This window comes from Quercus lobata, chromosome 2 (genome assembly GCF_001633185.2).
Source record: "Quercus lobata isolate SW786 chromosome 2, ValleyOak3.0 Primary Assembly, whole genome shotgun sequence".
Classification (NCBI taxonomy): Eukaryota; Viridiplantae; Streptophyta; class Magnoliopsida; order Fagales; family Fagaceae; genus Quercus; species Quercus lobata.
In genome coordinates this window covers 103520271-103532310 of record NC_044905.1, presented here as the reverse complement: position 1 = coordinate 103532310, position 12040 = coordinate 103520271, and the positions used below count along the sequence as shown (strand labels likewise).

The window sequence follows — 12040 nt, the reverse complement described above, 5'->3', positions numbered from 1 at the left end:
TATTTCATTTAGGCATAAAAAAAAACGAATTCATTTTGACTCAAAATCTTACTAAAAATTGATGTTTTTTCTTCTTTTATTATTTTTAGCTATTAGTAGCATTACATTTTATTTTAAAAGTAGGGGTTTTTTTTTTTTTTTTTTTTTTTTTTATTTATTTATTTATTTTTCAGGATTTGAACATGATATGTTTAAAATTTCAAGTGCCTAGCAAAAATACACTGACAATAAGATGACTGCACCACATCACAAGAGGCTAAAAGGCATTTGCTTCCATAGCTCCCATGTATTGTTTGAATTCTTATTATAAGATTTTATACATGTAAAATATTTGATTGCCTCTGGATGAATCCTATTTGGCCTCTCAAACTTTCAATATATTTTGTATAAACGTGTAAAAAAAATTTATTGATCAATTTGATCACCTTATTATAGACGTATGTTTCTACTCATATATGAATGAGAGCCCCCAAAGAGTTGGCTATCTAATTTGTTTAGTGTATTTGTGTTAGGGTTTGCAAGGATCATTCAACCTTAAGACTAGAATCATTACAGATAAAGAAAAGAAAAAGGCAAGAATTAAAAACTAACTATCCTTGAAGACAAAAGAAAAAGAAAAAGAGAAAGCAAGGAATAAGAGAGACAAAAAGAGAGAAAGGGACCTAGCATGTAACTTAAAAAAGGGAGCAAATCTCTTGCTTATATATAATTCATTTATGGGATAGTTTGGATTGGAGACACAACAAATTTAGATTTCATCTACAGAAGTGGCCCAAGGTCTTTACTCTTTAGTGCCTTCATTTCATCTTTCAGTGGCATAACAAAGTTCTATTGTTTTAGAAGGTACTAGATTCTCTCTCTCTCTCTCAGTTATGGTTATTCCATTCTCTATTACTGATTTAATATGTGCTTAGCGAATTGTTAGAGTTCAAATTAATTAATAAGTTGTGGTAACATTTAATAACCACGAATTTTGTGCGCCATTAATATTGTCTAGTTCTCTAGGTAAGGGAAACTTGAATCCAAATATCTCTAATGTCAATGCTCATTTATTGACTACTGCGTACCCTTAGCGTGATGGTTACTCTACAAGTATAAATGCTTGTAGGGTGTGTGAGAGGGAGGGGGATAAATGCTAAGATTCAAGTTTTCAGGAAAGAGCTTTACACACATATACTTAGGGGTGTTCAACAAACCGCAAAAACCGTATCAAAACCGCCCACAAAATAGCATAACCGCACCGCACTGCAAGTAATAGTGCACCGCACCACAAGTAATAGTGTACTGCACCACACCACATCGCATGGTGCAGTGTGGTTTGCGGTTTTATAATAAGAAAACCGCACTGTACCGCACTCTTTCTATATATTAATATATTTAATTATTTTTTATATTAAATATATTCTTAATAGTTTAATAACCCTAGTTCTCAAAAAAAAAAAAAAAAAAAATTGATAACCTTAGCAAGTGTTGATTAACAAAGCCAGTCCAAAATAAAGAAAAACTAGCTCAATAGTTTAAAACTTGGACCAAAATAAAGAGAAAAATTAGTTTTGGGCTAGGTAGAAAAAGCCCAAAATTTGAAATATATACCAATTTCAAATCATTCAAACTGCATCTTATACACCGCATCATATATGTGACCGCAAAAATGAGGTGTGGTGCGGTTATGGTTTTGGCTAAACTTTAAACCGTACCGCACCACACCGCATCACACATGTGACTACAAAAATAAGGTGTAGTGCAGTTATGGTTTTAGCTAAACAATGACCCAAAACCACACCGCACCGCACTACTAACACCTCTACATATACTTAGATTAATTAGGTTAGAGTAGAATTTTTATCTTGTATAAAAAAAAAAAAAAAAACACTCATTTGTTGTAAGCCAAAAAAGATAATGTATATATATATATATATGCCAAAAAAAGATAATGTGTATATATATATATATATATATGCCAAAAAAGATAAAGTATTTATTTTATACAGCACAAGTTATTGGTTTCAGTGCGCCTATGAACCAAAATTTGATTGATTTCAACCTTTCCATTAGTCATTAAGATTTATGGAAACTTAAACTTTAATTCTTTTTATCAAAATTATCCCACTCTCGCTCTTTCCATACTCCTATTTTTCACTTTCTCGAAGCTCTAATAATAGAAACTTTAGACAATGGGGTCTATGAAAATAAAAATGTAAATCTAATACATTGGTAAATAAATCTGTTAGGTTTCTAGGGTTTTAATTTCGTTACTCAACATAAATCTTTCTATATGTTTATAAATAGAATTTTTCTTACCACTAAAATTCATCGGTATTAGCTGGCAACCTGTGTAATACGCAGGAAAGTTTGACAAGATATAAATTATTATCTTCTTTATTCTCATTAAATATGAAAATGATAATCATAATATTTATTAATAAACGTATACTTTAATTATGTTTGTACATGGAATTCAATTTTCTACTATATAAAGAAAATATGATGTATTAAGATTCTAATATAGGGTTTAAATATATAATAAAATATAAAGTAAAATAACATATAGATAATAACATGTAAATAGTGAAGTCTTAAAAGATTATATGACACAATATTAGAAGATCAACCAAAATTCATCTTCGATTTTGTATATATTATAGATAATAAGATTTGGTTAAATATTGGGGTGTGCATGGGTTAGGTTGGGTTGGGTTGGTGGGTTTTTTGAACTCACAAGTTGAGAAATTTCCAATCCAACCCATCACATCATCACATGTGTAGAGACCAATTCAACCTAACCCACGTGTGACGGGAGATAGGTTAGGGCCCTGCAGCTATTGCAAAACTATGCAGTGGAATGATGTGTGAAATAGAAGTCAGTGATATGACTCTACTCTGATCTATAGTTTGTCAAGCCATGATCAAGACAAAGAGAAGAGATAGAAGAGTGCTACAGAAACTTTTGATAAAAATCTACCGGTTTTCATCATAATAATCAATTTGATAATACATTAGCTCCCTTTTCCCAAGGTCCCCTTACACCCTTTCAGAATAGAACCTCATAGACCTTACGACTAGAATTCCTAACCAAGCTAGGAAACATAATAAAGATAAAGATAAACTAGGAAAGCAAATAAATCTATATCCTAATTCAAATTTAAATACAAATAATACTCATAAGTCAACTAAAATTCTAATAAGGGATAAATATAAAAGCAAATCAATTAGGGATGTGATTTGCTGCTTTCCAACTTCTACGTGCGATCTTCTGTTGAAGATAGACATCATCATTGATCTGGATTTGCTCCAGACTTCTAGATAATTTTGTCGAACATACTAGAATATCTTCCGTAGAACTTGTGCATGATTGTCACATTAACCTTAAATAAGGAACATAATCTTCTTGATATACAGACCTCCTATTATTTCTCCCTAAATCCTGTAGTGGAATGTTATCAATCCCTTGGTCCTTGATAAGTGCCAAATCTCAAAAGTTGCTACTACAGAATGCGTCATCCTCGTCAAATGTCCCTACATCAACATGGGTTTGGTTGAGTGGGGTTGGATTGGTGGATTGTGATTACATACTTCATGTCTTATAAAAACTTAGACTTTCAATAATTGTTTAATTACTTTCTTAATAATAAATTATTATTATTCACATAATATACCTAAATTAAATTACAAATTTCCAAATTCATCAAAAATAAATAATTTTATTAAATAATTATTAAATTCATAAAAAATAATTCTTAAATAACCAAAATAAATCAAAATAAGATAATAAAACAATCAACCTGAATCTAACTCGACCCAAGACTCAAAATAAATTTTTAACCCAATTAACCTAATCCACCAATCCACGAAAACCAACCTAAATGGTCGGGTTGAGTTGAATTGGGTCGGTTTTGTTAGGTTGGTGGATTTGATGCACAACCCTAATAAATATAGAAGGAAAACTAGAACTCATGTGGCATGTAGTTATTTGTTAAAAAAAAAGAAAAAAAAAGAAGAAGCTACCATTGGCGATTTGAAACTAGTTTTATTTTGCCTCACAGCCAATTATTTGGTATCACTTGGAATATTTTATTTTTATTTTTATTTTTTTTTCTGGTGCTTTTTTTTATTATATTAAACAAGATATTTAATTTCATTCTATAGGTGTAATTTTTTTTTTGAGAGATAGTTAGATGCTATCTTTTTATGAATTATCTTGAAAATTGATCTTAACAATGTTTTTTTGAGAGATAGTTAGATGCTATAAGATGCCAATGATATTTAGTTTTGGTTCCTCTTAAACTAAATACCGCTGGCAAATCCATATCTAATCTTAGGGGCTACTTTATATGTTCATGCATAGATAGATTATTATGAGTTGTTATTATCATCATCTTCAATGGTTTATCATAAATTGGTAATTCACTTGAATTAGGTAAAAATTTAAAGGGGCGGGGGACCTATTTCTGTACTTAAAGGTAAAATATTTATTTGAATTAATGGTTAGATGGTGATGTAGGTTGATTTTTTTAACAAATAATTAGCTAAAGGAGGTTAGTGTAAGGATCAATATATTAAAGGAGGAAACTAGTGGATTTTGAAACTAAGAGATTCAAAATGTAAGTTCCAATAAACTTGAAGGAAGTTTTATAGCATTATCCCAAAAAAAAAAAAAAAATTAAAACACACCCACACCCACATATTGAACATATTAGATTAGACAATAAGAAATTTTTGCTGAATGCTTAGTAGACCACAACATGTGGTAATCATGTTTATCGATGAGGAGCATTGGTAAGATCACTTTTATTTTACGTGTTTATTCAAGGAGAGGTTCTTACTTCCTAGCATGAAATTCAAAGGGCAGCCAAGGTCCTAAAGCTAGTAAATAATTGGAACAATAAAAAGGTTTAAAAGTCTATGCTGTGTATCTAAGAGTTAGATCCTTTTGAATATACACCACTGTTAATTTCTTTAAGACATTCTCTCATTTTCCTGTATGTGGGTTAAAATACTTAGTATTCTAAAAAAAAAAAAATTAGAACAATTTATTTAATATTTATAATGCTAGTGAATGTTGTTTTCTCATCAGGAAAATCAGAAAGTGAAGTTTATAGGTGGAAAAAATGAAGTCAGCAAAGGCAAAAATTCAAAGGGGAGCAAGTTCATCAATTGAAATTCAACATCAATGTACACACGCGGTAAATGAAATTCAAGAAACGTTACAAAATTTGGAGCTTCCCCTATCACTTGAGTGTTGCATCTATAGGGTTCCACCATATCTTCGTAAATTGAAGGAGGAACACTACACTCCCCAGGTTATTTCAGTAGGGCCCTTTCATCATGGCAATGCAGAATTAAGAACCATGGAACAACGCAAATTGAGATATCTCAAGTATTTCATTCAACGTGTAGAGGTTTTTGATATAAGTTTGGAGGATTTAGTGAGGACTATAAAGGAGTGTGAAGAAAGTGTTCGATGTTGTTATGCTGAGACCATCCGACTTAGCAGTGATCATTTTGTAAAGATTATGATAGTGGATGCCATTTTCATTCTTGAGTTGTTTTGGAGAGACTACTTCAACGATTGGACAAGTGAAGACAATGGTGCAAGTATAGAGACATGGTTGATGAATGCTATTAGATTTGACTTGATTTTACTAGAAAATCAACTTCCATTCTTTATTTTGGAGAAACTATTTCACCATGCATTTGCCTCTCATCCAAGCTACTCCAGGTCCTTAATTGAAGTCATGACATTTAACTACTTTGATTATTACAACACTCAAGGCATAAGTTATAGTCCGCATTTGAAAATGAAACACTTTCTCGATTTGCTTAGAACCTTTTGGCTACCTCCATCGGAAAAGTTACCAAAAAGAGGCAATGACGTAGTTAAGCATTTGCACTCTGCAACAGAATTGTATGAGGCTGGATTGGTGTTTAAGAAGGGTTCAAGCAGTTGCTTATTTGATATAAACTTCACAAAGGGAGCGTTGAAAATGCCACCTTTAACATTAGACAATTCAAGCGAGACTATTATCCGAAACCTTCTGGCTTTGGAGCAATGTCATTATTTTGATAAAGCATACATTACAGATTATTTTATCCTATTAGGTTTCCTTATTAAGACTAACAAAGATGTGAATTTACTTGTTCGAAAGGGGGTCATGCTTAATTTGCTAGGCAACAGCGATGAAACTAGACATTTGGTGAACAGTGTTATCGACAATGTGATATATGCTGACATGAACTCCGATTATTATCGTGTCTGCAAGGAGTTGAAGGCGTTCTATCGGAAATCGATTTTCCCTTGGCATAGTTGGCTGGAAGCTTTGCAACATGATTATTTTAGCTCTCCTTGCAAAGTTGCTTGGACAATTACTGTTATTATCTTTTTGGTGCTCACTTTTTTACAAACTATATATACAATGTTCCCAAAAAAATAAGTTCAAAATTAAAACCTTACGTATCAACAATTTATTTGGATTGCTAGTTGTTTCATTGTATTGTTTATTTTTTTTTAAAATTTTTTGGAGAATTTTTTTTCGTTCTCTTGTTGATTTGTTATTATGATTAATGAAGTTGAACTTGCCGTTATAAAATATCTGTTTTATTACACTCTCTCTTTTCTTTAACTTTTAATTAATGTCGTTCATATTACAAGATAAGCTTGAACTTCTTTTTGGCTGCCATTGTGATTTAATTTCTCAATTAAACTTTTTATTTTAAAACCTTTGATCCAAGTAGGCTACAATAAAAGTGGAAACTTAGGTAGTCTAAATTGACCTTGTAGTCCAAACCAATAAAAATGAGACAACTAAGACAAATTGGTGACATCACTTAATAGGAAACCAAGTCAGCAACCAGGGTTAAATCAGTTAATGATGTTTACTGTGTTAATCCAACGATGGAGACTCATCATTAGCTCTTCCTTTCTCAATTATTTCAAAACTCCCTCTCTCTCTCTCTCTCTGTCGATTCCCTCAACCCCAACTGTAGATGCCACCGCCCAGTAAGTTTTCTTTAAGGGCGGCCCAAGGGATATTGGGGCCTAAGGAGATATTTAAATTGAATTAAATAATTATTTTTGTACTTGAAATATATTCTTCTAATTTGTTTAGATGCAAATTTAATTAAATTGAGACTTTTTTTTTAATTTATTGAATTTCTTGTTCATATGTTAGTTGTTTATCTAAATTTTTCAAAAACTTTTTTTGAATTTTTTTTTTTCATTTTTGAGGTATTCACCTTATTATTATTATTATTGTTATTATTATTATTATTATTATATTGTATTCATTGCTAGTAACAAATTATATAGAGAACCCTTTTGAAACTTGATTAATTTTTCACACAACTTAATTTTTTTTTGGTTAACAACTTGTATATATATAAAGCTACAAAATTTATAATTAAAAAAAAAAACAAAGAAATGAGTGGACAATGGTCCAATTACACTTTGCTAATTACCTCTCTCCCCCTTTTTTGTTTTTGCTTTTGATAAATAATTGAGCAATGTTATATTCACAACATTTTCACAACATATTTGAATTGATAATCTATCATTGTTTCTAATTTGGACCTACCACTTAAATAATTTTTTTATGATTAATACTACAGGCACAAACTATTTTACAATATTGTTATAAATTGTTGATGTAGTCAATTTCTAATTAGTTTTGATCTAGACCCATTATTAACATCATTTTTTCATTTACTAATAACCACTCATCATAGCAGTAATTTGTAAAACTTTTTGTAAAAGGTTTGTATCTCTAGCATTACTTTTTTTATTTTATTTTTTATTTATAACATATTATTGCTGGATTTGTTGTAAAAATGTTGTCGATGTAGCATTATTCTAAATAATATATATATTTTTTTTCAGTAATGCTAAGGAAACAACATTCCTAAATTAGCATAGAAAAAAAAATTTAAATTAGAGATTGTGGTGAGCCTATATGTGAGTTGGCATGTTAATTTAGGAATGTGGTGAAATTATTGTAACAATTTGTTGTGTCCATTGCATTACTATTTTTGTATTATCTATTGGCTACCATTTTTTTTTTTTTTGATGCGAACTATGACAATTTTATTAAGAAGAAGAAAGCATTACATCAGAAGCTACTAATTGCTCCACAAAAGGAGGATAAACAGAGCCTGTGAGGGAGTTATGAACTATCAACGAGTCACCTTCAAAGATTGCAAAACTGATACCATGTTCCCAAGCGAACCTCAGTCCTTCCTCCATCGCCTTGGCTTCAACTTCCAGAGGACCCAAGGGGGTGTGAATCTTCATGCTCAGTGCAGCACACACTAGCCCAAAGTGGTCCCTAATAACGACTCCGATGCCCACAGCACGCTATCTCTCAAAACCGCTCTGTCAACATTAACTTTGAACCACGAATGCTGAGGAAGAACCCAACGAACCTCAACCTCTGGATTCTTCACCTTGATATGATGATTTGCCATTTGAAACTTTTCTAAGTACTCCAACGTCCAACCAGCAATACCAGAAGCCGTCTTGCGAGCACCACCAACTCGAACTTCATTTCTATTAGACCAAATACCCCAGGCAATAGTAAATAGACGAGCCAACTCCTGTACCGACCACTGCTTCACATTCCGAGCATACCAAACCAGATCAATAAATTCATGCACCTCTCCCACGTTTGTACCGAGATCGATATTTGCCGCTGTCCATACCTCCGTAGACTCCACAGCTGCCCCACACTTATCACAAATGTCATCTTGGGTTACTTTCCGGTAGAACAAATTAGCCTTTGTTGGCAAAATGTTCCTACAAGCACACCATGCAAAATTCTTAATTTTATTGGGCAGAGGTAACTTCCAAATACACCTCCAAAAGGACACCATGTGTTGTGACGACGAGCTCTCACCCTGCTCTGTATCATTCCTAGCTTGGCGAGCAACACGATAAGCACTACATACAGTAAACCGGCCAGCAGGAGTATAAGACCAAATCAGCCTATCTGCAGGCAGCGAAGGACTAAGAGGAATAGAGAGAATAGCTTCAGCATCAAAAGGAAGAAACACCTCACGGATTATATTAGACTTCCAGGTTGTTGTCTCCAAATAAATAAGTGCAAAAATTGAGGCATCATTAGGAAAAAAATGGGGAACAGTTGCAGGTTTATGTGAGGGCGGGGAAGGCAGCCACTTATCTCTCCACAAGCTGACTGAACCTCCATTACCAATTTGCCAGCAACATCCTAATTGAACAACCTTTTGGGCTTCCATAATACTCCACCAAGAGTAGGATGGGTGCCTCCCCAACAAAGCAGTCAAAAAATCTCCATGCGGAAAATACTTGGCTTTATACACTCGATGAAATAATGAGTTTGGACAATTCTGAAGCCACCACCCTTGTTTGGCCAATAAAGCAATGTTAAAAGCCTACAAGTCACGAAAACCCATACCTCCTTCCTCTTTTGGAGCACACATCTTATCCCAACTTAGCCACGCCAATTTATTTTGGTTTTCCTGCTGCCCCCACCAAAATCGCCTCACCATACCAGCAAGTTCATCACACAAAGCTTCAGGGAGCTTAAAACAACTCATAGTATAGGCTAGGATAGCTTGGGCCACTGATTTAATCAGAATTTCTTTACCTGCACTCGATAGAAGTTTCTCCTTCCAGCTAGATAATTTATTCCCCAACTTATCTTTGAGGTCATTAAAGATATTCCTCTTAGATCGCCCCACCAAAGAGGGTAATCCCAAGTATTTTTCATGTTACCGGATCACTGGAGCCCCAAACCTCCTTTCTATTTCCTCCTGAATTAGCCTTGGAGTATTTCTGCTAAAAAATAAAGCAATTTTATTCCTATTCAGTTGTTGCCCTGACACTGATTCATAAACTGAAAGGACCTGCTACAAAACTGCACACTCCTCCAAAGTAGCTTGGCAAAAGATCAGGTTGTCATCTACAAAAAACAAGTGAGACATACGAGGAGCATCATGGCAAATAGCTACTCCTTTGATACTTCCACTTTCTATCTGTTGTCTAAGTAAACCAGATAAGCCTTCTGCACAAAGTAAAAATAGATAAGGAGAAAGAGGGTCCCCTTGACGTAAACCCCTTGAAGGAATAATACGCCCTTTAGGTTGCCCATTAATCCAAATAGAATAAGTAACAGTGCATACACATCTCATAACCACCTCCACCATTCTCCTATGGATGCCAAGCTTTTCCATAATACCCTTCAAACAAGCCCATTTTACCCTATCGTATGCCTTACTCATGTCAAGTTTCAAAGCCATCTCCCCAATCTTCCTAGTCCTTTTCTGGCTGATATGGTGCATAATTTCATATGCCACAAGAATATTATCGGTTATGAATCGACCCTTAGTGAAAGCACTTTAGTTTTCACTGACTATGCTAGACAAAACAGTCTTAACCCTATTGGCCACAGTCTTAGAAGCAAGTTTATAAATGACATTACAAAGACTTATAGGCCGATACTCAGTGATTTTATGGGGGTTTTTAACTTTAGGGATAAGAACAATATGGGTATCATTAAAATTTGGTGGGGTTATTCCATGATTCAAAAAATCCAAAACTGCTTGTATGACACAATCTCCAGCAAGAGTCCAAAATTTTTGATAAAAGATAGGGGGCATACCATCAGGGCCAGGAGCTGTTGTAGGATGCATCTGACTTAGCGCTTGTTGCACCTCCATTGCTTGAAAATCTCGGCTAAGCAAATTGTTCATAGGCTCAGAAACCACGGCCTGCACCGTGTCAAATACTCTCCCAATATCAGACGGGTTGGAAGTGGTGAATAACACCGAGAAATATTCTGTGACAATCTGCTCAATTGCCTCTGAAGTTTCCTGCCAAGTACTCGAGCTATCCTCCATGCCCTTAATCATATTTTTCTGATTTCTATTGGAAGCTTTGACATGAAAAAACCATGTATTTCGGTCACCAGCCACCAAATACATATTTCTAGAGCGCTGCTACCACATGACCTCCTCAGTGTCTAGCCATGAGCCCAACTCCTTCCTTACACTTTGAATTTCCTCACCATGAAGCTCGGGTTGTTGCTCTAACCGTTGCAAATGGGTTTGTAAGGCTGAAATACGGCACCCCACATGGCCAAACTCAAGCTTATTCCACCGTTTCAAAGCCTCCCTACAAGAATGTAAGCAATTGTGAATTGGAAAACCCGAAGAGAGTGAAAGTCCACGCTCCCAAGCATCACTAACCACCTCTGGACAATGAGGATCACGAAGCCAGATGGCTTTAAATCTAAACAACTTCCCTGTGTTCATTCGGTTCCTGGTGTCATGACCCCACTAGAGGCAAAGCATGCAATGATCAGACTCTATGGTTGCTATATGGACCACTCTAGCATTAGCAAACTTCCTCATCCATTCCTTATTTGCTAGTGCACGATCCAACCGAGCCCACACACTATCTCCATTCTCAAAGTGTCGTGACCAAGTATATCTTGCCCCCGTGTATCCCAAATCCCTAAATTGACATAAATCCACTATTTCCCAAAATCTGTCCATCTGTCTTGCCGGTCTAAGCTGCCCTCCCAATTTTTTAGAGTTACTAAGGATCTCATTATAATCACCAATACAAAGCCAAGGTAAGACATTGCTGCAACTAGTATCTGGCTGACCATAAAAACCTGTGAAGCTCCAACACCCTTGCACATTACTACAGATGACCTCAACATCAATAAACCACTTTGAATAGCCCCTGATATTAACAAAAGTTTCAGGTTTCCAAAGAAGGGCTAAACCCCCACTTCGACCCTCACTAGGAACAATCAAGCCTTGAGTAAAGCCAATGGAATTCTGAATTTCCTTTATCTTGCGTTGTTGTTTTCTTGGAATCTTAGTCTCCATGAGGAAAACTAAGATGGGAACTTCTTTCTCCACGATTCTTCGTAGAGCCTGACTGTGCGGTGGTTCCTAAGCCCCTGACAGTTCCAAATAAGAGTACTTATTGCTTCCGCAGGCAGCACCGATCCAAATTCAGTTTGCAAAAGATCACTCACTACAAGAACTTCATCATCTC

General features: G+C 34.6%; 1 protein-coding gene across 1 annotated transcript; it reads left to right on the top strand.

The window, feature by feature from the left end:
* Positions 1–757: 757 nt before the first annotated feature.
* On the top strand, positions 758–6910 carry LOC115974111 (UPF0481 protein At3g47200-like). Its single transcript, XM_031094326.1, has 3 exons — positions 758–843; positions 5075–6383; positions 6833–6910. The coding sequence occupies exons 2-3, from the start codon at positions 5109–5111 to the stop codon at positions 6908–6910; spliced, it is 1353 nt and encodes a 450-aa protein (XP_030950186.1). The 5' UTR covers positions 758–843; positions 5075–5108.
* Positions 6911–12040: the final 5130 nt, after the last annotated feature.